At 41.9% G+C, this 27,443-nt stretch overlaps 1 protein-coding gene across 4 annotated transcripts in view; it reads right to left on the bottom strand.

The window, feature by feature from the left end:
- utrn (utrophin) overlaps nt 1-27,443 on the bottom strand; it is a 164,863-nt gene that overhangs the window by 37,280 nt on the left and 100,140 nt on the right. For all 4 annotated transcript variants that reach the window (XM_063901509.1, XM_063901510.1, XM_063901507.1 and 1 more), the window contains 8 exons: nt 25,232-25,388; nt 15,481-15,610; nt 12,304-12,572; nt 11,221-11,367; nt 8,317-8,395; nt 6,909-6,969; nt 1,211-1,272; nt 486-560 (listed from right to left, as the gene is read on the bottom strand). In XM_063901509.1, the coding sequence (XP_063757579.1) occupies nt 486-560; nt 1,211-1,272; nt 6,909-6,969; nt 8,317-8,395; nt 11,221-11,367; nt 12,304-12,572; nt 15,481-15,610; nt 25,232-25,388 (980 nt within the window). The remainder of the gene's footprint in view (nt 1-485; nt 561-1,210; nt 1,273-6,908; nt 6,970-8,316; nt 8,396-11,220; nt 11,368-12,303; nt 12,573-15,480; nt 15,611-25,231; nt 25,389-27,443) is intronic.

The following is a 27,443-nucleotide window of genomic DNA, read 5'->3' as shown; positions in this document are numbered from 1 at the left end:
TGTGTGTGTGTGTGTGTGTGTGTGTGTGTGTGTGTGTGTGTGTGTGTGTGTGTGTGTTTGTGTGTGTGTGTGTGTGTGTCAGTTGATAGCCTCCTGAGACTGTTGGTAATAGCCACCTTCATCAAAGCTACCATTATAGACGACAAAACCAGCAGCTTTCTTGTTGAGGATTTCTATCTTATTCTGAGCTCAGCCTAAAAACAAAACCCACCTGTGCACCCCAGATGAGACTATGCTCAAAGGGCTTAACACAAGCACCAACTGTGACTGTGCAAAGCGAAGATCCTCCCCAGCCACAGACACGCACTCAAAAAGAGTGTGTTATTTTATAGCCGAAATATCCTTGGCTCCTGTGCAGGTCTGGCACAGCATCTGGCAAAGCTTCAAATTGTTCCTGCATCCCCTCGTTGAACCCAGGCTTAAAATGAAGCAGTACATGACTATAGGTATTAAGGTGTGTGGGGGTGTGAGTGCGTTTTACTTACAGCACAGCGCTTTCTGTAGTCGGCGGATCTTCATGGCTGTCCTGTATGCGGAAAATCTCACACCGTTCAAGTCCGCTACAAGCAGGGATAGAGACATGAAAGTTGAATGAACAAAGCATAACAGAGGCAGAACATCAGAAAACAAAGGGCAACAGAATTCAGCCTACTGAGCAACATGTCCACCCATGTCTTCACTAAGAGACAACTTTTTGTTAGTTATTTTCAATGGAGCTGACCGGGGGGGGGGAGGCTGATTTGCACTGTGTAATTAGGTTAGTGAGTTGTGTCTCAGTGGGAGCCGGTGCTATTTGTTGAGCCACTGGCCTACAGCAAATGCTCCCAAACTTTCACAGCTGATTACTTCTCGTGCTGCTTATTAAAGAACAGTCATACTAGCCACCCCACTGGGAAACACAGCTCCAAATGGATATGAACAGGGAGAGCGCAAAAAGATCAAGGTGAAATTCATCAAGTTATATCCAAAGAGTAAACTAACTAGACGAGAGAAGTGGACCACAATATTTTTTGGATAATAAGAAAACTTTCATTCAAATTTTTACGAAAAAATGCTGCGGATTATAAAGTGTGAGAGGAACATAGACCTAGACTTAAAGTTTTCTGTTTCAAAGGCAAACAAGGTCAAATAACATTAGAGGCAACTGAGAAAATACGCTTTTTGCTATAAGATTAAATACGATTGGTGATTAAATGTAGGTGCTTCTTACCTAGTGACTGGTAGAGCTCTGTCATCTTTGGATGATCCCAGCAGGTCGTCTGTGTCTGGTGACTGAAAAACAACAACATCAGAGAAAAACTATTAGTCTGAAAATATAAAAAACTCATGAGCTGACACACCAAGAGAACAGAACAGGAGCCACTGAAGTCAAAACACACACGAACAATGATCAAGGCTTATAAAAACAGACAAAATAACAGAAAAACTACTTCAAAAGAGCTTCAACTCAACAAACATAGACACAATAAATGGAAACAAACAAATGGCCACATTGCACACAGGCTAACATCACTATTATCTTCATCACTTAAGAGCATTCAAATATTGTCGTAGAGTTTATTGCAAACTCTTGATATTGCACACACATTGGGGATAGAGGCTGTAGATTACTACACAAATAATGTATAAAACCCATAACCCCAAAAAGCCATTTGAAGAAAACAGCAAGAAACACACCCTCACGCACACAAACACGAATAGACACACACATCCCTCTCATCACAACAGTGTGTGCCTTTCCAAACACCATGGGACATAAATATGAAGGAACATAGTCTCAAGTCCCTGTTTACGTTTCTGGTTCAGACAGAAGATACACAAATACACACACACACACACACACACACACACACACACACACACACTCCAACGACATGAACAAACCAATTTTACTGAAAAACCAACGCTATAAAAAATGAAAACAAGGCTGTGCTACAGCTTATCAAACATGGCTGCTTTCAGAAACACAGGATAGAAAATCTGACATTTCTCAAGCTGCAGCTGCCAATCAGTGCATCTATTTGAGCTCTGATGGCCGTGGTGTGTGTGTGTGTGTGTGTGTGTGTGTGTGTGTGTGTGTGTGTGTGTGTGTGTGTGTGTGTGTGTGTGTGTGTGTGTGTGTGTGTGTGTGTGCGTGTGCACGTGTGTGTGTGTGTGTGTGTGTGTGTGTGTGTGTGTGTGTGTGTGTGTGTGTGTGTTTATTTCAAGAAGCCATCTGGCCGGCAGTTGCCGCACTCAGATATGTGTGGAAAGTTTCAGAAGATTTGTGGAAGACATTTTTAGAAAATAAAAGTCTGTTTTTCAATGCAGAGGCTCCCCTGTGGTTCCTCTCCACTGACAGGCAGCAGGAAGTGGAGTGGAGTGCTGACAGTGAACTGAGTTGGTGGAGTGGACAACAGGAGCCCCTCCTCGTACACAGATGTTCATCACTATTCACTGGCTGTGCAGACTGATGGCCCCTTTCACACCTGTACAGACATCGCTAAAGCGTCTAGGCGCCAGGGACAGGCTCGTGTCTTAGCTTACAAAGAGCACGCCTGAATGACAAAGGGTTTCAATGAATCAAAGTCAGGGGACTGGCTGATATTTGCCGCACACAAATACACGACGATGAGGAAGAATGTTGAATATCCAATCCACAATTGGCTGACAGGTCTTGCAATAAAACATTTTCGTCATTGAAGGGTACATCAGAGACGACTCAACACTGGTACAATGATGGGACACACAATCCAATCACTGCACCAAAAAAAATTGAATCATTCAGACACTTCCATCAACAAAAAGACTTTGTGATTATATCAACAACTCATGAATCCCATAATGAGAACAACTTACTTGTCAAGTTCCCCTGTACTCAACACTTTGCATTCACTTTGTAATGCCTAAGCAATCTTTCTGTTGTCCTGTAGGAGGAAAACTGTTGACACATTTACTATAAAGCTGCTGCTGTTTAGATTACACAGTGAGAAACAGAGAAGAGGAGAGGGAATATCAAAGAGCAAGCGACAAAACACATTTTCTGACAAATATCTGAACGCTTTTTGGACCACAGCAGTGATTCTTCGATGATATACATCCCAATGTCAGGTCATTTCAATCAAAGGTCGCTTTTACAACTGTGATTTGGTTTGTTTTAACACTGGCTTTAAAAAAACTAACATATCATGGAGGGGATACCCTGGCGATTGGTTGAAAGTGGAGTGAAGCCCACGTTTTTAAGCAGCCCCTGGCCTAATGGTTTAGTCCGTAACAGAGTTTGATTGGCAGCTTTCATACCGGCCTCAAGCTACTGAATGCATTTGATTGGAAGAGCAAGAGATATAAATAATAATTGTTTGGAAATATTGTTATTTTGAGTGTTTTGGACTGTTGCTCCAATATTTTTTGTGGACAATTGCCACTGGCACTAGCAATTAATACTGCAAATTTAAATGGAAATATGGCAGTAAAATGTCCTGTTATCAGAACATTTGTCTTCCCTATTTTTAAAGAGGTGGCTTACAGTGAACAAGGGCATATGAGGATGAAGCTGCTTGAGTCATGTGACACTTTTCTCACATAAACATCATTAAATTACATCACAGAGAAAGCGTCAACAAATCAAACGAGGTCATCAAAGGGGACACTGCAGCCGGCGGAGGAAAGATCAAATTTATGTAGCCATCAGGGTGCAGTGAGGAGGGGGAAAAACGCTCTACAATGTTTTTATGAGATTTCTTTTTCACAGACAAGCAAAATGGGAAGAAAACATTCATCACTAGCAGATCACGACAATAACAATTAGGCTTATTAAAAAATAACTGCTATTTCATATGCCATTTAAAGCTGCTTAAGAGTCCATCAGTAGGTTCAAATGTTTTGGCAAATTGCTCCATAAATAACCATAAACACATTTCTCCCAGTGCAAATTCCTGTCTTTCCTAAAGTAAAAGATTAGAAAATATCAGTGCCCTATCAAACCGCTGCCTGCAAACACTTCTGCTGTGTGTGTCTGCTGGGAGTTTATCACTGTCCCACAGAGACAGAGCCATGCGTTATCATGAGTGTGCAGATAAATGATTACTTGCATATCTGGATATCCAAAGAGACAGAATTAGTCATAAATCTGAGTAAGCAAGAATAAGATTTCATGAACAGTTATTTTTCAGGGTGACAGCGACCTGCCAGGCTCATCATGGAGCGCAGTGACAGAAGAAGAGTCTGCATTCACTGACATCTGCGTCCAATCTCCTTCCTTGGCTCTTTTTGTTCTTAGAGAAAATGCCTCATCCCTCCCAAAGTTATTAGCATTCTAATTTTAGAATACAGTTCCAACAGCTTTGGATTGTTATTAAAACTACACATAAGGAAAGACACCCAGGGAAATGGGTGCATGAAGTCCACTCGTGTGAACAAAGGCTGTCTGTTCTGTTCAGTTTGACCAAACCCACCAAATGCTTCCCTGACAAAAACACAGACAGACAAAACATCCAGAAAAGCGTTTGCGTGCAGTAGACTTTCTCTAATCTTTTCAGAGATGCAGTCTTGCTATATTTCCCTTCAATAAGCCTACCAGGCGGCTGAGCCCTCCCCCTGAAGCGCCAGAATGGGTGAAATGGGACATCCTGTGGGGTTGCCAGCATGAGATGGCACGTACTGATCTTGTGTGAAGCCATTTGATTCCCTCCCCAATATGTCGCCTGAACTCATCATTGCAGGGGGTGGACAAGGCGAAGCTTTAATCAGGGGCCTTTTGTCAACCCGGAGAAAAGAGGCAGAGTACCAGAGGAGATGGAAGAGGAAACGAAGGAGGGGTTTTGGGTAATGAAAGTGTCAAAGACTGACGCTGGTGTCCCAAGGATGTCGCGGCACTGAGAGCGACCTGTGATTATTCCGGCAGATGGATTCAGAGTTCAGTTTTTCAAGCAGCAAATATAGCAGTTTGTTTGAGAGATGGCAGTATACGGCAAAAAAGACTATCTTTGTTTCAAAAGGAAAGACAGAGCCACACACAGAGTTAACGAGGAAAGAATGATTGATCTCTTTCTTCCCCTTTCTGAAAGGCAATTCAAGTTTAATGTGAAAGCCACCATGGAGAAGAATAACCGGGTCCAACCTGGCTAGAGGCATCGACAGAACATATGGTATGCATAACGTGTGTGTGTGTGTGTGTGTGTGTGTTTGTTTGGTTAGCGAGTTTGAGCTTTCAGCTGGGCTGTGTGTAATCGTTTTCTTGCCAGCGAGAGGATGGGAATCCCTTTTATTTTGGCTGAACGGCCTCATGCACATGTGTTTTGTTTGTGTGAGTGGAAGGATGCAGGTTCATTGGCTGGGCACATCAGTGATCACATGCTGTTGTTGACTCTAAAGTTAGAAGCCGGTCCCTGAGTCGTTGTCTGTCTCTGGCTTTCATCTCTGATCCGCCTCTAGTGCCAAGCTGCATGCCCAATCCTAGTGCAAGTGTCCCTCCCTGTCTCTCTTTCTGTCTCTATTGGTCTGAAAACATTTTGACCTCCTCCCAAATGAACTCTGAAATAAACTGAATAGACTTAAATTGCTAGTTTCATGGCTGATGAATGTTTTACTAGCTTTCCAGGAGCATTTAAATGCAGCAACAAGCAAATCTTGAAAATAGTCCCATGTGTGTACTAACAGATAATAATATAACGGAGAAATAAAATGCTGGAAATATAGTTTCAGAACTTTCTGGAGACATTTATCTGAGACAAGTCTGGGCTTGTAATTCTTCCCGGCTGAAGCTTTTACTGGGGGTTGTTCTGCGGACAATGGCACATGGGGGATTAAAAAAAATGGCTAGTTGACAATTTAACTGAGTCGGTGACATTTCGACTGAGGGCAAGAGGCGATTTAAGGGGGCAGATACCCATTTTATCATCCTAGATCACAGAGAAAGACTGGAACAGTGTCCCCATAGAAATGAGATAGAGGAACACAGAAGACAAGTTATAGCTCAAACTGCTGCCCAAAGATGTTCTAAACTAGGGCTGAATTCAGGATTGGCATATCAGCGGTTTACTGACGTACAGTTACATGATTTCTGGATAATGAGGTCCTTTACACTTTCAGAAAACTCCTGAACCGTAGACGTGATGTCTTGTTTTCCACAAATCTTCTCTCTACCTGCTTTAATGGGATCCTGCAGTTTAGCTAAAAATTAGAATGGGAAGCAAGACGTCAAACTAAGGCTGTTATAGTCACTTCTAAAACAGTGTGGAAAGCTGCCCTGGGATTCACTCAGGTATTATCTATTCAAAAGGAAGTGCTAATGTTGGACTGAATGAGAAACGCCAGGGTGAAATAGCTTGAATTTTAATATATACACATAGGAGTAACTGGGCAAAAAGAATCTCCTAATTAAGAGAAAAATAAATGATGTGCGTGCAAAGAATATCACTACAGGTCACAGCTGAATGTGAAACGGTGGTAAAAAACATTCCTCGTAGATTAAGGTTTGAGATAATGAGCTTTTCACAGGGAATTATAAACACAAATGAAATGCTGAATAAATAAAAGATCAACACAATGAACTGCCCCAAAAACGGTCTGGTGATTAGTTTCAGACTCATTTTCTTACATGTTTTAAAGCAGATTCTTCTTAAATACCTTTTCATTTCACCAAAGTCAGACAAGTAAAACCAAAATCACAACTCCTTGACCTCCTTGATCAGGGGGCTAAACATTCATAATGGTTTGTTTTTAAAGGGTCAAACACGCAACATGCTTTCAACCATAAATAAACAGATGGAGAAGAATCCCTAAAAAATCAAAGCAATTGTTTTGACAAGTGAATTTGGTATAATATCCTATCTACTCAACCTTGAAAGACAGCTGGTGTGCAACAACTATTGTCTCATAACACAATTTTTACACATTGATGAGTAACAAAGCAGTTTCTCCACACTTACTTGATGTAATATGGAACCTTATTCTGAGAAACGGCACGTTGCCAGGGCAGCTGTACAGAAGCTGTAGAAAAAAAGAGAAAAATCATCAGTCAGAATCAAAGCACCATCTTATTAAACACTGCACATTTGTACCGTGCTGCACAGTAAGCCATTTAGTGTTTGGGGCTTGACTTGTACTAATTCCCACATCTAACACTTCCATTATAACGGGCGATATATGTAAAAATGACTCTCACTGTGCATGAAATTGATAGAAAAAGAAAGTAAATGGGTACTGCTTTCTCGGCAGAAAGGGGGAGACGGGAAGAAATAACGCATTAAGGGGAAAATAAATGTAAAAACAAAGGGAAGAAGAAGACTGTCGAGAGAAGGTGCAGAAAGTCCAGGTTTATGTTAACACTGACGGACCAAGGACGTCTTTAAAATGACAGGCATTGTACATTGTTAAAACCAGCCAGATATAAGACTCGAAAAGCTCTCAAGAGCAGAACTGTTTCTTGATTTATCGTCCTCCCACTTCCCCTCCTCCTTGACACAGCTCTACGCTCAGATAGAGAGATGAAAAGACAGTAAGAGAAAGAGATTAAGTGAGATTGGGAGATATACGAGATGGAAAGAGCAAGATAAGGACGCAGGACTTTATTGATCCCCGAGGGAATATTAAGCTTCTGGTGTAATGAGAGCGAATGTGTGATGGAGTAGATAGTGTCATAGTGCCAGCAAGATGAAAGAAGAGGCGCTGTTTTGTCTGGCACAGCTGTTAAGCTCGCAGCGGGGCTTCCTTGGTAAATTCATGACTATGGGTGACACGGCACGGCGGGCAGAGTTTACCACCTGCTCCGAATCACACTCGGTCCATTTTGTCTGTGTCTGAAGTGAATCAGGTGGAGCAGAAAGAACACTAATGGCCGTATGATTATAGAAAATGACATTAGAGAGAGACAAGAGGAGAGAGAGAGAGGCTGCTTTGTTTTATGTTCACACTCGTGCATTTATCTTTTCCTCTGTAGCTCTGCCTCCAACTCTCTGTTCTTCGCTCCCTGCTAATGACCACTCCAAAGAGGGAGAAAGAGGAAGGGAGTCAGTGGAGAACTGTAATTAAGCTTTGCATTATTCAAGAGTGAAGTGCTTTGTCTGCAAACCATGTGTGTGTGTGTGTGTGTGTGTGTGTGTGTGTGTGTGTGTGTGTGTGTGTGTGTGTGTGTGTGTGTGTGTGTGTGTGTGTGTTAGCACGTGCACCCACATATCAGCTGAGCATGCAAGACTGTCAAGCGTATGGCCGAAGGTTAGAAGATGGGACATGAAAAGAATGAGTGGGATGTGGGAGCAGTGTAACTGAGTGGAAAGAAAGCGAGTCCCCACAAATGTTTGCAATCCCCCAAAGACAGATAATTGGCTCTATACTTACTGGAGAGGAAATGTTGGGAGGAAGGGCCGAAGTCTCGGTGGGCTTCCTGTAGCAGCTTCAGTCTGTCCTCCACCGCCACCTGCACCATGAACACAGAACACACACACACACACACACACACACACACACACACACACACACACACACACACACACACACACACACACACACACACACACACACACACACACACACACACACACACACACACACACACACACACACACACACACACACACACACACACACACACACACACACAGGTCAGTTAAAGTCAGAGAAACAGAGCTTCACAGCGGCTGGAGATGGTTTTATTTATCAGTGAGATAATGAGTCGAATATAGAGAATACATTTGGAGCAGGGGGTAATACAAATAAAAATGGAAGTATATTAATGTTGTGGAGTAAATAAATGTACTGATGCGAGACCACTTGCATGCATGTGTTCCTATGGTTACACTTTGCGTTAAAGGGGAACAAATGCATAAAGTAAAGTCGACACAGTAACCCCCCACTGCTTATTATGTTATTCTATTTGTTTGTTTATTATGTGTGAGCATTGTGTTTGCATCGTATCACTGTCTTTCCTGTTATGTATGTCTTTGAAAATGAAAAATAAAATCGAAATAATTAAAGTAATTTGGTGCATTTAGCTAAAGTGGAGTTGCTGTTAGCTTAAGAAACGTTTAACTTTTAGGAGTTAAAAGCCTCATAACTTGATTGAATAAGTAAACAGTTAGTATATGCCATGTTATTTACTGTATGTGTGTATTGAAGTTCACCGGTATGTGTAGCATTGTAGAAATGACATAGCAGACTTAAAAACACATCTGTGGTTCCTATTGTTTCTATTGTTGGTACACACTGCAGCTCCCACCGAGTGTGATTACATGCACACTTATATCCTGGTTACACCTCTCACACACCTGCTGTGTAGCGACAGCTGAGCGTCAGCAGCAGTTCTCAATCAGTATTTGCACTGGAAGCAGTCAGTCAGTACTTCAGTGCATTCCCAAGAGTTTTAAAAAGCTAAAATGTGTGATTCCACAAGCAAGCGTCACATCATACCCTGCTGTCAACAGGATCGTTCTCCACTGATAGCTCCCATACGCAAAAAGTTAGTAGTGGGCTAAGTGATATATCCTCACATGCACATACTGTAAAATCCCAGAGTGCAATATTGCAGTCTATTCCGAAGTATTTTATCACACTGGCAATTATAAAAACAATAAATTGTGCAGCCCTAGGTGAAGCTTCACACAGCTTTGAGTTATCATTTAATCCCGCAGCCCTGTGAAAGCGGAGTATTGACCTCTCTGTCAGCGCACCTGGGTCCAGCATGGCTGCGGGGCTGCTTTGCTCCATCAGGCTGACTAGCAGAACAGTACTGGCAGTCAGTAATATTGAGACTCTCACACACAAACCTCAGGCTTATGGGGGCTAGATCCCAGCAGTCCACACAGGGAAGCTGGAAATGGGCTGAGAAAGGCCAAAAGCACAGTTTCTTCTGGCTATTAATGGCTGTAATGGCCTGTGTCCCACCGAGAGGAAGGTGGGAGCTGTCTACATGTGAATGCCAAATCACCAAACTACACAGGCAGACCAGGCCTGTTAGTGAAGCTGTCGTCTTCCTGCAGACTGAAAGAAATAAAATGAGAGAACAACACAGAGAACTGTGGAGTCCACTGAAACTCTGCGCTCCTCTGACTCATTATTTGAGCTATGGTCAGCCTCCAGGCACAAAGACTATTAGCGGGTGTCTGTACAGTGCAAAGCCACAAAGTAGCCCCGCTACCCACTTTCTCTTTGTGGCAGGGTTACACTTAAAAAGGAATGACTTCAGGTTTCCTTCCAGGATGGCTTTTTTTAACATAAGTCCCTTTTCTGCTCTTTTTTTCCCAACTCATTTATCTTCAGCGACAATGCCGCATGGAGAAGTCAGCAAATGTTTCGATTTCTTTTAAACTGTGGTCTATCCCTGTCTATGTACATTAGATAAGGACAAGATGAACGTGTCAACTGAAGTCGACCAATCAATTAATCAAATGGTATTTGTATAGCCAAATTACACTTTTTTCTCCAGGGGGTTTTACAATCTGTACAGCTCAACGAACACTCAGTCCCTAAATCCTAGCAGTGCACAAGAATAACCTCCCCAAAAATAACCCCAAAATCAAAGGGGGAAACTTGAGGGAGAACAAGACCTATGGGATCCCTCTACCAGGAAGGACGTACAGTACATACAAAAGACGTTGTGTGTACTGAACAACAAAGAAAACAAGCTTCTGTTTAATTAGGCCTTATGAGGACACAGCGTAAACAGATAAAGATATTAACCTTGCTCGGTAAGAAGTATGTGTCTGAAAGAACCAAAACAACCCTCACGCTCTCCGATTTGTAAACTCATGCAGACTTAACACAGAGGATGTCTCGCCATTATTCCCAACCAACATCACGTCTCTCCTCTCCTTCTGATGACTTGTAAAGAGACCTCTCCACGACTCTGCCTCCAGGGCTGAGACATGCTCCGCTCTGAGAAACACTCAGCGCCTCCCCGAGCGGGGCGGATCACACCGAGATGATCAGTTGCGCATAGAGCCAAGAATGTGACGGGTGTTTTGTGAGGATGGTGACAAAGTGTTGCAGGTTCAAATAAAACAGGTACACAGGTAGAGGGACAACTCTCAGTCCCACGTGTGTTTGGCTGACAGAGTGAGAGGAACCAAGACAAGGGGTAAGACAAAAAGAAGGAGGATAATCACACCGACAGGCAGTAGGAGACTGAAGGAACAGGAAGAAAGAGGAGAAGATGAATAGAAGCGAGTGTTTCTGGACAAGGAAGACAAGTGTGGCAAAGCGTGCCTGCTCCAACATCTGCAGGAGATTCAGGGGGATCTAAACTACCTGCAGGAGTTTCCATCTCATGTTGAGCTGGTCCAGCTGCCTGGAGGCGGTCGACGACAGCTGGATGTCCAGCGGCGTCAGCTCTGCAGAAAGCTCATTGACGATTCTCACATCCTGACGTAACGGTGCAATCTCCTCTCTGAAGATCTGGACAGCAAGATTTATGTCAGAAATGTAATGCTCTAATTATAATCATAAATATTCAGTTAACTGATGACCTTATCATGGTGTTCTGCAAAACAATAACCCCAGTTCAGATGATCTTCTGTTTCTTCTTAATGGATGAGTAACTGTTTCTTATTTACTGCAGTGCCCTTATCATGTCCAATTTGAGATAAATCAAGTTTTAAATTGAGTTTGGTGACGCTTTAATATCAATTTAAAGTCTGTTCTGTGGCTGCCTGTACAAAGCTAATGCCCACAGTACGTGCTTTGTGTGTGCTGCAAACTGGAGGAGATTTTTTCAAGTGTTGGAAAGCCTTTAATGAATTGGATTAGATTGTGGATGTCTACATGATAGAAATGTGAAGAGACAGACTGTCTGTACCATAAAGAAGTATTTATTAGATGTGAAGCGGAGTAACAAACAAAGAAGAGTTGCCTTCACTAATGGAATATTTATTTATTTTGAATACCTCTGTGTGGCACTTTTCCTCCTCCTTCACAACATTCATTTATTGTTTACCGTTATTAAGAAGTGCTGTCATTTCCCAGCTTGTAAACTAAATGTGTGTTCTTGTTGCTTGTCTCTTGGCTGCATTTCCTTGTGGAACAGACTTACTCAAAATTAATGAGTGGTATTTGCAAACAAACCAGGCAGAACCATCAAAACCGAGCACATAATCAAATAAAGTGGCAATTTGTACCCGAAAAACAAAAAGAGAGAGGTGGAAATTGTTTAAGAATTCCCAGCCATGCCTCACTCGCATTACTTCATGGATGTGTAGTGACGGCTCAATTGAAGCAAACCCACGGCAGCACTGACTTTAATGCTGAATCAGTTTGTCTAATATAAGATCCTGCACGAAAAGATTTATTCAAGTTGATTTTTGTTTTAATGATGTGCAGAGGGCTCTCTCTCACCATGGTCTTGTCGATGTGGTCCTGCAGAGAGTCGATCAGCAGATCACCCACCGGCTGCCAGTCCGCTTTGGCCTCCTCCGCCTGAGTGAGCCGCAGGTCGAGATGGTCCATGGAGCTCTGCAGCTCTTGGAGCCGCTCCAGGGCTAGCTCCACCTGACTCTGCCAGCCCCCCATGTGCCCTTTCAGACGCTCCCACCGCTCCCTCACCTCGCTCGTCTGCTTGCGAATAGCCCGGGCAAGACTTCGGGCCTTCTCCTCTGGGGTGAGGTCTGGAGGAAGAAAGAGATGTCAGTTATTCTGTTGAAAAACCTTTTCTTTCAGGCCTTTCTTCTTCTTCAATAGTTTCCCTACAACAAGGATATTTTCTACAACCCTAAATATAATTGTCCTCTACAAAAATACTCTGAGGATAATTTCATGTCAGATTCTCTTACTGAAGTAGGAAGTCATTCTTATTTTCCTCTCATCTTTTCACCAGTCAGTTTCACTAGATATACGAGTCCTAACAAATGGAGCCATAGTTCTATTCATCTTGACATATTGAATAAGCCGTTCTTGGGCATTTTCTCTCTTCCTGCACATAACTATCTTATATTCCCGTTCTTTTGTACGATTTCAGCTCAAGCAGATAAGTTAAACTCAACATGAGAGGACATGAAAAAAAGAAGGGCATATGGTATTAAAAAAACAAGGAAGACAGGATCCCAATTAAAATGCGGGTAGAGTTTTAAGCAGTGAAAACATGATGAAAGTGACCCAAAAAAGAGGTTTAGAGGGGAAAAGACACAGGATAGAATCAGTTTAACATATCATAGGATTAAGACAGAGAGAGGGAAATATTTGCAGCTTTAATGAGTTCACATGTCTTCTCTCCGCTGTGGTGATAATCATCTTCACCGGTTGCATCTCTCTCACCCTCTCTCCCTCCCTCTCTCATTTACATACACAGACTAAGAAGACATCTGTGAGCCGTACTGCAGGTGGCGCTTCATGCAGACACAAACAAGTGTGTCTTTTGTAATGAAAAATGTAAGGTACAAAACAAAACAAAACAAAAGTCAATTTAACGGCACAGGGGAAACTAAACAAAAAAAGACAGGCGATTGAAGTAGTCAGACTTTGAGTCTGTGTCACTATAAGGAACGTTATCTCCACTGACTAAACAACAAGGGCAGCCTCTAATCTTAGATCAGCTTTTTATCTATTTACACAATGAGGGGAGGCTTTGGTACACATATCAAAGATCACAGACAACAAGCCTATTGGAACACGCTCTGAAGTCTTGCCACACCCCTACACCGCCCCGTGGGAGGGTTTAATTATTTACACAGCAGGGTTTTAGTTTGAAGGGAAATGTGCTGACTTAACCAAGACTTCCCTGCCGCATCCGACAGAGACAGCAAAGGAATGCTGAATGAGTCGGCGCATTTTTAATTCTCGCCGTGATCTGTTAGATATTGGCTTTAGTGAACGGTGTTTGTAGAGCACTTAACCTCAGAACTGGGCCAGATAAGTCATACATTTCATTTAAAGACAATCAGACAGTCTTGCTTTGAATGTTTAAATGCCTTTTGGTACAGAATGTACTGAAATAGACGTCGGGTAAGATGGATACAAAGGATTATGTTACGATGACATGTAATTATAATGAATATAGCACAAGCTATATCCTCTGCCCTCTTATTTGAATGAACATGTACAGTGAAGGAAATAAGTATTTGATCCACTACCGATTTTGTTAGTTTGCCCACTTACAAACAACTGAACAGTCTATACTTTTAATGGTAGGTTTATTTTAACAGTGAGGGACAGAATATCAAAAAGAAAATCCAGAAATGTACATAAAAAAAAAAGATATAGATTGATTTGCGTTTCATTGGGGGAAATAAGTATTTGATCCCCTTGCAAAACATGCCTTAGTACTTGGTGGAGAAAGCCTTGTTGGACAGCACAGAGGTCAGATGGTTCTAGTAGTTGGTCACCAGGTTTGCCCATATCTCAGGAGGGATTTTGGTCCACTCCTCTCTGCAGATTCTCTCAAAATCCTTAATGTTTGGAGGCTGATGCTTGGCAACTGGAAGCTTCAGCTCCCTCCACAGATTTTCTATTGGATGAAGGTCCGGAGACTGGCTAGGCCATCACCTGAATGGGCTTCTTCTATTGCCACTCCTTAGTTGCCTTGGCCGTTTGTTTTGGGTCAATGTCGTGCAGGAAGACCTATTCTGTCCCATTTTCAGTGTCCTGGCTGAGGGAAGGAGGTTTTCAGCAAATATTTTACGATACATGGCCCCCTCCACCCCCCCCCATCATAACGTTTCCACATCCATGCTTGAAACTGAGGATGGTGTTCTTGGGGTAAGAGTCAGCATTTCTCTTCCTCCAAACACGTAATTTCGAGTTGATGCCAAAGATCTTGATGTTGGTCTCATCTGACCACATCACCTTCTCATAAGGCTTCTCTGAATCATTCAGAGGATCACTGGCAGACCTCAGACGGCCTGTACATGTGCCTTCTTGAGCAGGGGATGTTACGGGGGCTGCAGGATTTTAATCCATTACAGCGCAGTATGTTTTCTTGGTGACTGTGGTCCCAGCTGCATTTAGATCATTAACAAGTCCCTCCTGTGTAGTTCTTGGCTGATTCCTAATCTTTTTCATGATCATTGATGCCCCAAGAGACGAGATCTTAGATGGTGGAGCCCCAGACCGAGGGCGATTGATGGTCATCTTGTGCTTTTTCCATTTTCTAATAATCAGACCCGTTGTCTCTTTCTCACCAAACTGCTTGCTGGTGGTCTTGTCTTCTATTCCAGCCTTGTGCTGGTCTACAGTCTTGTCCCTGATGTCCTTAGACATTAGTTCCACCATGATCACAATACCTGTCTATGGTCTTACTTTAACCCGTCCGTGGGAGCCAGAATTCTTGTTGGTTGCAAGGGGATCAAATACGTGTTTCCTTCACTGTAAGCATAAGTTTCCACTATAATGCCTTAAAAAATCTAAATAACAGAGTTGTCCATGGCATGTTCAATGATGTGTGGCTACAATTCAACATTACAATTAGTTATATTTTACAAAACACTAAAGCTGTCTGTGATCAGAGTGCTCACCATTAGGCACAGTACTGTCTATAATATAGGCGAGGATGCAGTTTTTTTTATGGAGAGTATAGCTGACCTGTCTTTGGCTGCGGGTTCTTGCGTGGCTCTCCAGGACCCTCGATGGGCTGGTCAGCGAGGAACATCCGGGCTTGATCCAAAGCGCTGATCACCAGGTGCTCACGTTCCTTCAGCTCTGACCGTAGTACCTGCAGGAGGAATGCAGAGCGATGGGTTAAAGGGAGCTTCTCCGGAAAGTGTAACAGATGACAGTGTGCTTGGAATGGATGGTAATAGGAAAGAAAGTGCGTCTTATCCAGTCGCGTTTTTGCATTTGACTGAAGAAAGAATGAGCCTTCTCAATGAGAAAGCAAGCGCATTTGTAAGCACACTTTATTACCAACAATGGATCCAAGCAAGAGACAATTCATGCATTTTCTCTGCAGGTATGTGCATGTTTGACTCGTGTTTCCTTATCTTGTCAGCGCCGATGAACTCCAAATGAACCTGCTGTAATCTGGAGGAGTTGTTGTATCCAGATTGCTGCCACCCCACAGAAATATCTGCTAATCAAATCACTTCTGCTTAAATCAGCTCCAGCTTTCATTCTATTATGAAAAAGGGACTTATGATTAGCTCGCACTCACGACCAAAGAACAAGAGCAGATGTTTACGATTAGACTTATGGGCGAGATAAACAACACTCTCACAGGCTAATTAGGTGATTTCTGCATAACTGTCTTCCCTGAGTAACAGGGGAAGCAGGAAGTGAAGGCGAGAGAGCGGCGTTGTTAAGGGTGTCAGCGGGAGGGAGACTTTTGAAAAAGATTAGCGATTGAAGGCGAGAGTACAGGGTGAAACCGGCCATTTCCTTGGGGTCGGTATGAAATTAGCTGAGTGATTCGAAGTACAAAGTGAGTTGCTGAGAGCTATTACCCTGCAGGAAATATCATTACAGAGCCCAGTTTCACATATCCTGCTCATCTTCCTTCACAGCAGCTCACAACACACACATCCATCAACACAGACTGAAAAACAGATAAAAGTTCACAAACCAATTTAACGGACACTTTTCTTAACCTTATTTTGAAGTAAAAAGAGGGCGCAGAAATGGCATGTTACAGTATAATTATTCTTGTTTTAGTATAAGTGTGACCCCTGGTGAACTTCATTGCCTATTGGAGTGTGTGATTGCTTTGTGATGAGGCGATGTAGTTTAAGACGCTGTGAAGCACGTTGATTAGACGGGACGACACGCTTTGATGTAGTCTCACACTTATCAGACTTTCTCAAACAGACTGACAATGAAATGCCAAAAATTCTGTTTTTGTTGTCGTGCACGACACATCTACTGAGCAGCAGATGACAACACCCTGGGTTCAGTGGGATCGTATGTACAGTTCCATCTGGAGAGGTAAGAAGAGAAGGGGAAGAATAGCAGGCTAGGAGGATGGGATGTAATACTGTGCTCACAGGCCTTGAAATGCGCTGAGACCTATTTGTTCTAGTTCCAAAATAAACTAAGCTCATTTCAGGGAGCAACCTTCTGTAATAGGAAGGTTTAGACCACTGCAATGACATTTTCACACAGCCTCCTGCGGAAAAATGAACGCTCGTGCTGAAATGGAGCTGGAAATAAATTAAATCACACCTGCTAATAAATGGTTTGCCTCGTTCCAATGATTTCCCTCCTAGCTCTCATGGAGGGAATATATTAAGCAGGTAGCTCAGAGAGGAGACCTTGAGAGATAGAAAGTAAATGAGAGATGATTGAGGAAGATAAAAAAGAGGTGTGTATGTTGAGCAGATATAAGAAAAGGAGCGGGCTGCGTGGACAACTAGAAACCAACTTCCTTCTTTTTCACCCGTTTCTTTGTTTTGTTAGTGGCTTAAAATGGGGGATTGAAAAGGGATTGAATAAATTGTGTAGAGGTTTGTATTCAAAATGTATTCTTTGCATATTGAGTATGTTGAGTAAAACATTCTTATATCAGTTTTGTAACGTCACAACACATTTTTCTCTGCAAATCACTGATAGTGGATGGTGTGAGCAACGACAGCATCCCCAGTTGGATAAATCAAAGAAGCCTGATTACAGCACGATGAGGGAAAGACTGCTGCTACTGCCAAAACAGTTACAGACTTTGGCTCTGTTTTATCTTTTTGAGTGTATTTACTGCTTATATAGAGTATAGAGTCACTGTATGAAATGTTTGCATTAGGCCTAGGTGACAACTAAATATAATCTAAGACTACTACTAACAACAACTTTGAAATGTAATGGATCTACTGGTAATCATGTTGTGCACACTTTTTTTTTTTGGTCAATTTATTGAACATGTTTACAAAGATTGTTTTACAAAGTATAACAATAAATAATCAAAGACAAGAATAATCCGGAAATCATCGGTCCTATATTTCAGCTCATCATTGCCGTTGAGCCCAGGGTGACATATAAAAAGGGTAAGAGGTATTTGTTTATCCACCTTTAGTAGAATAATTTAATATTGTGTCACCAAAATTCTACAACTTTTCAAAGCAAGAAAAAAATCCTATATTGGTTATTGAGGCTTGAGTGAGGTCTCCTGTGATGCATTTTACACATCAGAAATACACAAGAGCACTATGGGAAATATCTTTATCAACTATTTTCTTATTGATTTCAAGGATTATTACATTCTTCACTGTTAACTGACTCAAGAGAGACACGGATAAGGAAAGCTGTAACAGCAGGAACACAAGAAGTGCCAAGGAACAAACTGCAATAAACGGCCTCCCTGTCTGTCATCCAGCCACCGGGTATCCATGCACTTCAGACAGACAACAACACCAAAGACACTCAAACAAGTCCTTTAGTTCAACTTCACACTCACATTATTAGAGTGTCACACAAGGACACACATTTCAGAGTGAGCAGGAGATGTAAATATTTTACACATGTAGAGCTTTCAGGTTAAGAAAAAAGCTTTTTTTCCAGTAAATCCCAGGTTGCCTTTGAGTGATAAGAGACAGCTGTCTTTGTAAAGATAAAAAGCGGCAGGTCTGCACTTCAGTATGCTCCTCGTCTTATGAGTTTTTACTGGCACATTAGAATATGGTCTGTGCCGCTGCGATTTGTGAAGACCAGACAGGACTCCTGTCTGTCCCACAATGCTCACAACATCTGTCTTGGAGCGTGTGACCTTGACCTTGGTTTTGTGCATTTGTGTGTCTGTGTCCGTCTGGGGCCGCTTATGTCCACGTCTGTGTTTGTGTGTGGCCGTATGAACACAGCAAACTCTTATCACCGCTGCCCTGGCTGTGGTGGAGATGAGATAACATCACAACAACACAGCTACTTTCAGAGCTCTACCAAACATCCCTCTCTCTCCCGCCCTCAAAAGCCTGCTATCTCAGCCTCTCAGCAATATTACTCCAACCCTCATCATCTTCCAGGAGGAAAATAAGCCTCCAGACCAGACCACCACAATACACCAGCTTTCAACAACATCAGAAAAACTCCTGACCAGGACTCAAAATGCCTTTGGAATATTGGTTGACTCATATCCAAGCAGTTTACACACTGTCACACAATGATGGCTTCTCTTTTTGATTGTATAAAAATGCTGTTTAAATTTATAAAGTGAAGGACCGTTTTAAACTTGTTTGACCTAAATCTGATTTACTGGAAACAGACACACAGCTCATGAATTGGGACGTTGTGTCTGAATATGTAATTACTCCTTGACATTAACATCCATGCTTATCTTGAAATAGCAGTTTGAAGTCTAACTCTCTGACATGCTTGACTAATCTTCCACTTCCAGCCGTAACCATGTTTAAGTAAGTAGAACACACTACGGTGCAGCTCATAAATGAGTAAGGCACGTTTAAACAATGATGCAAACATATGTGTTTTGAATGACAGACTCTTAGGCAACAAAGTTATCTTATTATATCTATAACATATGTATTGGATAAGTTTATCTTACTGTTAGTGGAATTATTTACATGGATTTCAATCCAATGAAAATATTATATTTTTAAATATATTATTATGGATCTCACTCACTGATGGTCACTGCTAATTATTCATGTCTTAGTAGTATATCTTTTAAACATTGTCTATGATTTTCATTTACTGATATTCTGCTCATTTGGGCGCAGTGGAAACAATCTGCAAACAATGTGCTTATTTTCAGAGCCAACAAACCCTGAGCAGTATTAGCCGAATTAAAAGTCAATTTTCTGTCCATGTGATGGATGTCTGTATTTAAATCAAAACTCCCTAGGAGATCTGAGTCTCTTAGCTGCTAAATGCTCCATTGTCTGCTGTTTGTTGCTTGACAGGCTGATAAAGTTGCCGTTGATGATCCAGAACAATAAAGCTGTGGACTTGAAAACCAAAACAAGGAGCTGCAAGACACTAAAATGCTCTGTAGAGCTGAAGGGAACTTTAAAGTCAGCTGATATTTATCTGTTAATTTACCACTGCGAGCGACCCATTTCCCACACATGCAGTTGTTAGAACCATTGTTAATACAACAACACTTATCCATGTTGTTTAAAGGTCCCCTATTGTGCTTTTCCGGTTATAACCCGTCCTTTCATGTTATGTAGCTTTTTCTGCATGTAAACGGTCTGCAAAGTCACAAACCTGTAGCGAGTAAAACTCTAAAGCAGAAAAGATTGTGTCTATGCGACCCTCGAAAGCCTCGTTGTAGATTTTTCTTTTTCCATTTTATTCTTCTGGGGGCTATTGTCGTCACTAAATCTGGAGACCAATCAGCAAGTTGGAACGCCTATAGCTATAGACCAATAGGCACACCTTCTGCCAACCGACCATTTACTGTTGGAAGGCTGAAATGTCAAGGTAGTACTGTGCCCTGAAATGTGAGTGGAAATGTCATCTGTTTGCCTTACCAAAGGCAGTACCACGAAAAAGTCAGTGGTTGAAATGTATTTTTAACACTGTTCCTTCAACGGTTCGAAGTACTGTAGCCTACTGTGTGCCCGGCATTTCACGGACGACAGCTTCAAAAACCTTGCACAGGTTGATGCCGATATGCAAAGCGTGCAGTACTGAGAACGAGGCTGTTCCTACTTTGTTTCAGTCCTAACATTACATCTGAAATGTAAGAGCGATACAAAATAAAAAACGTTCCACTGTGAAACCGCCTGCTCCTGTCTACTTTGGGACGGTGGATAAGGTCCACCACGTTGGTCTATGTCATTTTCAGGATCGGACTCCGGTTCAAACATATATGGCTGTAGCGCCGTCATTGCAACACATAAACTGATGCTCAGCTGTAACGGGAAGGCTGGGAAAGCGCTCTGTTAGACAGGGGCGGAGCTTCTCTGGTTGTTGACCAATCAGAAGAGAGTGGGCGAGCTGACCAATCAGAGCACACTGGGCTCATAGAGAGGGGGGGCAGGAGCTCCGACAAGGCGTTATGACGGACAGTCAATAGAGATAGCTACTATACAGAGATGCTGTATGAGAAACCCAATGTGATTTTGGAACATTGAACAATGTAAATCTATTCTAGTACACCTCAACAATGGAACTACGATCAGTAAAAATGGCCACAATATGGGACCTTGAAATGTTTTATACTGCTGAGGTATATTGTTGAAACATCCGACGGTGGATATTAAGCAGTAACCTTTAGTCAGCCAACAACTAAAACAAAATGTAATCAGCCTACAGGGCGACAGACTGTTAGGACAAAAGTCAAACAAATGCAAATGAGGCAGACGAAAAAAATGTGAAGTTACTCAAAACGAGACAATTGAGTGTTAGAAAAACCCTTTGTTTCCTAAAGGATAATGTTAACTGCAGCTCAGCACTTTAATCCATTTTATTCTCCTTTACGACCTGTCCTTCCTGTTGCAAATGGTGCTAATCAATCATGCAGGCACAATGATTAAGATGTGCAGTAGAGGATTATTAGACTCTTCTCACTTTAGACAGGGTAATTGTGGCCTGGCCTAAGCATATTGAGACTGCTAAAGAAACCATGTTTAATTTGAATTTAAATCGAATCCCGCTTTGTCTGTTTGTCTAATATTTATTGACTCGGTTACATTTGGAAGAGCGCTAGAAAAGATTGAAGCGCCCCAACAATTTGGACAAGAAGCCAACTGTTGCTGAAAGATAAGAGCTGTTAATAAAAAATGCCCACAAGCACTTGTTCCCTTTTTTCCAAATCCTTGAAGCTGTTAATTTAATAGAGGAGATTGATGAGTTTAATCAGCTGGATGCTGATGGAGGCCTTTTATGGGATAATTGAATGTGCGATTAATAAATGCTATTATGGCCAGTTTAGCAGGAAAAAGACAGAAACAGATCAATACGCAGAGGAGGGGGCAAGAAGTCAGTCCAGTTACAAAGTATAACACCCCTCCCTCTCTCTGTCACATTCTTTTAAATCACCTCCTGCGATATGAACAAAACTGCTTTCAGGCAGAACCCAAAACAATTGTTAGAAACTGAATATCCTGAAGACAGTGCACCGTATTTCCACTTAAATAATTGCTTTCTTCCACATATAACCCTCTTTCTATCCTCTTTCTTTCTCTTTTCTTTAGCTCTCAATTGTTTTCGGCCCTTTCCATCACTTTCATAGACTGTTCAGTGAACTGCTCTCCCATGTTTTCCTTCCCCCTGATCTTTAATAACAGTAATATCCGTCCTCTCTGTTGGCTAAGTGGCTTAGCCTCTGATATCTATCCAAATCTCCCAGCGAAAAAAGCAGGGGGGGGGGGGTTTCCACTTCATCCTTCCCAGCCCTACCTAGCTCATACAGTAGATACCAATTTCCATATAGCTATATTTCCCCCGTCACAAAGAGACAGAGTAGCTTCTGGGTGCGTGTATGTACGTATGTGTGAGCACAGGGGAACTGCGTGTCGGTTAGAGCAAGTAATAGAGCATGACGTGTTCGAAGCCACAGCTCTTTGTGCTGCTCAGCTCCTTCAACCCTTTCAGGGTCATTGAGACCTCGAGGCCAATCTATTAAGAATACAAGAAGGAAGTAAAGGGAAAAAAATAAACCAAAGTCCAAATGAAAAGTGATCCTTCAACTCCACTATTCCATTATTTTCCATTACGGCGTTCTCAATGCTTTAGAACTGGAGATGAACACAGGAATGGAGAGAGGATATCGCGCGAGAAAAAAATATTGTAAAGAAAGGAAATTCAAAAGCTGGGGGGGGCGGGGTGCCAACAGCACAACAGACACCACAGAGGAGAGAATGAATCAGAAAAGGCGAAGCAGATTAATAAAAGAAAAGGAAGGTGAAAGTAGAAATGCAGGAGGATGTATTCTCCTGTGGTCATTGTGTGCTCTCATTCCTAACGGACCTTGTACGATCTGCTGGGTTAAAGCCTGTCTCTGTTTTTTGTCAGGTTCTGAAAACAAGACACAGAATGTGCCTCAATATCACATCAGGCCTCAGAGGAAAGATTCTTGATTAACCTGGACTGTTGTTTGTCGTCTCCTGGCTTGAAACACACCTTCAATCCAGGTCCTCATTGTCAGGAAATCTCTCTTACGCCTCATAATTCTAACGCTAAACATGTTAAAATCCATAAATCTAATTCCTTCAGAGACTAGATCTATAATGTGGGTAGTTCATCACTTGATTCTCCCTGGAAACTGTGTATTGACATTTTCTGGCATTACCATGGCAGCGCTATTTTAAAAATATACTTTTTTAGCGATGATCTTGGGTTTAAGTATTCTCTAACTTAATTAGTTGTGCTTTTGAATGATGGTCCTGTATTAAATCTTTAAAAGACAATACTTAGCAGACATTACAGCGGCCAAGAAATTGATTGTCGGCCAATGCAGACAAGAGCAGCACTCCGTCTCTAAAATAGATCAGTAATCCGCCGTTCTCAATATTTCGTCTTTGAAACTGCCGTCTGCAAAAACGCAAGGAGTCAATTTTTGTAATATCGCAGCTTTAGTTCCCAGTTTCTTTGTCTGAAGTTGGGATGAGGTTTAGAATACCAAAAGTGTGTAATCATAATGTGTTATCATCTGTATTTATTATAAGTATTATTTTTATTTTGTTTATTCCCTTTTCTCCTCATTGAATGTTTTAGTAATGAGGTGTGTTTCAATGTAATGGAATAAATATTAAACAAAGAAAAGTACTAGAGCTTGTGCTTAGAACTGTTTGTCAAACTGGAATAAAACCTTACACATCATTAAAGTAGAGGCACATGCAGAGGGATACATAAGGTATGCAGATATATGTGCTTTTGTTAGTGTGTGTGTGTGTGTGTGTGTGTGTGTGTGTGTGTGTGTGTGTGTGTGTGTGTGTGTGTGTGTGTGTGTGTGTGTGTGTGTGTGTGTGTGTGTGTGTGTGTGTGTGTGTGTGTGTGTGTGTGTGTGTGTGTGTGTGTGTCCCAGAGGTTGTTATGTTTATCTGTCCCAGTAAGTGCATGATCCTGCGCCCATGCACAACAGCACGTGTTTACTCTCAAGGCGTTTTGTGGAACAAAATAACAGTAGGGCGAACGGGGCGGTGGAGAACGCATTACGATGTCAAGAGCGACATCAACAGCAGCGTGGACCAGCAGACTGGGAGTAAACAGTAGCCACAGGCCGAGTCATCTATCTGAAAGCAATTACACGCCAAAGCACTATCGCAATAACCAGTGGTTACAATAAATAATACAGTGGGGGGAAAAAATGGAGGACAAATAGCAGTGATGACAAAGGTGGTGAATGGGCTGGGCACGATGAAGGCATTGATCGCTCGTATCAATAAATGATACAGTATGGTATAAGAGGGTGATAAATAACAATATTTCTAAGAATGAAATAGACGGAACAACAACACTGATTGTTTAGTAGTGATTTCCACCGGACTTATGGTTAATAATGTCAGGATGATTGCTGCTACTGCTTTAGGAAAATATCTTCCCGTGGTTTCAATCCCAATTATTCAGCAGATATATTTCAACACTTGCACAAGCACTATAAAATACAGCTGCCAGGGTTACCAACTTCTCCTGAGAGGGAAAATTCAACACCTTTCGTGGTGATGTCCAATTAGTGTAACGATAAATGTTGTCGATTGAAGCCGATAGGTCCCAAGTGCGTGCTATATTGACAAAGAAAGCTGAGTTTGCAGTTTCACAATCTGTCGTTGCTCCTGCATCGTCATTGGACGTGACACGAGGAACAGCTACAGGCTACTTTAGTTTGGATTTCTTATCTACACCTCTGGGAAGCTAAAGGGCGTGCTCGTGATACCGCTTAATAACAGAACTTCTTTGTACTCTTTGCTATGCATGTTTCCAAGAGTAAAATAGAATCATAACATATGAGCAGGGAGGATGGTTGCTGATTTGATATTATGATATTCAGCAACATTTATTTGAGCATGCAACTCTAGAAATTAAGTGGAGAGAGGCTCCGGATGGATCAGAATTACAGTTACTTAGTTGCCTTCGACTTTAAGGCCCTAAACACCCTGTGAAATGTTTCAGTTTTTTCTGGTTAATTAGAACTCCTCTCAGGTTGAACTCAATGAACCAATAGAAATAATGAATTTATATGAGTGTCAGGGAGATTACAGCCTGTACACACCACCCAATGAGCCTCTGAGTAAGGCCTAATGGAGCGAAGTTTCAACATTTAATTAGCGCATTGAAGTAAAGGGTTTTGAATTATTCTACTGTTAATAAAACGCCTAACTATAAATGTATAGGGCTTAGAGAATGGTAATAAAATGCTAAAACTAGAGAAAAGTGTAATCTAAATCCCTCATGTGGGGAACAAACTATCAAAAAGAAAACAAGGTAGGACCAATCTTGTCCAGGGTGGACGTACCGTGCAGTGGTTTTGCTGCTGCAGCAGGGTGGGGACGTCTCCTCCGATGGGCATCTGCTTGGCCAGCTCCTCATCCTTCATGCAGATCCACCTCCACAGCTCCTCCAGGAGGCCCAGGAGACGAGACCAGCGCTCAGCACTCGCCTCAAGATGGGCTCTGCCAATATAGAATAGCTTTAAGTATTATTATACTGTATGCGTTCTCAACCCCACCACTGAAAGCCATAAACAGTGTAGTATTGTTATTACTGGCTCCTTCCTCAGAGTATTACACCACTGTCGAAAGATGATCACCGTTTAGGGCAGGAGTGTCCAAACTTTTTTCACAGAGGGCCACATACAGAAAAATACACGGAGAGCTGGGCCAGTTATAGAGGTGAATATGGTCTCAAAAGTTAAGTTATAAGTTACCAAAACAAATCAAATGTAGGTGAATAATGCGTGATACTTGAAAGTGCTTTTTTTTTTTTAAACAGCCTACATCCCATCTCTTTTTAGGGTTTCATTTATTTTGTTGGCAGCTCATTCCTTAGAACAGAAGCCTCAGATTGCTGATAATAAGAGTAAATATGAAGGTTCAATTTCAAGCTTGTTATAGAAAAAACGTTATTGTTTTTTTTTTTTATCAACTAAGATTTGTTAGACAATGTTTTAAATTTTAAAGGACTGAATTGATTTGAAAATTGGGCTCATTAATATATTTGAACATATACATTTGAGAAGTACAATATAAGACAAGCAAAAGTTTAATTTGTGGGCATTATACTTTTAGAATTTGCAGAGGGCCGATTCAAAATGGCCTGCGGGCCGCATTTGGCCCCTGGGCCGTAGTTTGGACACCCCTGGTTAAGGGCAACATACACTTCTACAATTCATTAAGATTATTTCTGGCTGTTACTTTCTTCATATGCTGCTACTTGTTTTTTCTTTGCATGGATGTGTACTAACTTAATGTGTGCTTGCCTCTTTATTTAATATGTCTACTAACTTTATTTTTGCCTTTGTATCTGCGCTGTCCCTTTATTGTAACATTCTTCCAGTGAGGGTCAAATAAAGGTTTCTAATTCTGCTTGTCCTGGCAAATCAAAGAGTATTAAGGGTGCAAAACTACAACACAAATGTAGACTTAGCACCTATTAAAGGCTGATGCTTGTATTTGTACAGCAGGAAAGCAAAATGATGTATTGTATTTTTAATAAACTTGTCATAAAAAGCTTATAAAAACATGAAAAAACTACGAAAAAGCCTTAATAACTACAACCCCCCTGTAAAAAGTAATCTCTGACAGAATGGAGTAAGCGTGCTGCCCTCCTTGTGAAGATGTTATTGTAAATAGGAAACACAGTTGGCTGCTAATTGTGTGGGTGGTAGCACGCATACAATACGTGTTGATAAGCTCTCATGTTTTTCTCCTCTCCTCCAGGCACAAAGTATCCGAACACTGTGTACCGAGACCTCCTATTGCTGCTCGCAGGGTTAGTCATAATTACATATGTGCTGCAATTAAGGCATAATGGGCTTAATACAATCAGCACCCCCACTCCCACACACTAATCTCTCACTGCCTATTTTTCTCTCGCCTATCTTCCTGTGGAAAAAGTCCAGCCCATTACGTCTGCACTGCATGACCCTGACCCCCAACTCTTTCCCAAGCTGAATCTTCCCCACCTTCTTTTACTTCCCCTTCCTTCTCTCTTCATCACATCTAACCTTTTCCCCTGCCCTGAAGCTTTGTTGTGCTCCTCGGATGCCTCCCTCCTCCTCCTCTTTGTCTTTGAACATCTCCATCTGGCCCTGTCAACTTCGCTTCCACCTTCACTTTCTTCACCCTCTGCATCGCAAATCTTATTTATTTATGGCGAGGTTGCGGCTGACGCTGCATTGTCTCTGTCATCAGAAGTTTATGTGCCACTGTGGCGTCTCTCATGTCCTTTCTGAGCAGTTTTTCATCCTCGAAAGCGGGCATGTGGAACAGAGGAGTTACTGTACTGCTGACAGGGAACACAACAACCTTTGTGCATATTCCACAGCACGCTGTATGTCTCATGTGGTTCTCCATGAACCAGGAGTCAAGTTCCATCGTGATCAAGACTATGTTTTTATTCCAAAGCTTGGAGAAGCGACTGCCCCAGTTACCAGGGAGAAAGAAACTTTATATTGTGGATTGAAAGCAGCGTGAAGTGAATTGATGAGGAACCAGAGTATAATGGCC

Source organism: Eleginops maclovinus, chromosome 15 (assembly GCF_036324505.1).
Source record: "Eleginops maclovinus isolate JMC-PN-2008 ecotype Puerto Natales chromosome 15, JC_Emac_rtc_rv5, whole genome shotgun sequence".
NCBI classification, from domain to species: Eukaryota; Metazoa; Chordata; class Actinopteri; order Perciformes; family Eleginopidae; genus Eleginops; species Eleginops maclovinus.
This window is presented reverse-complemented; position numbering and strand designations above follow the sequence as displayed.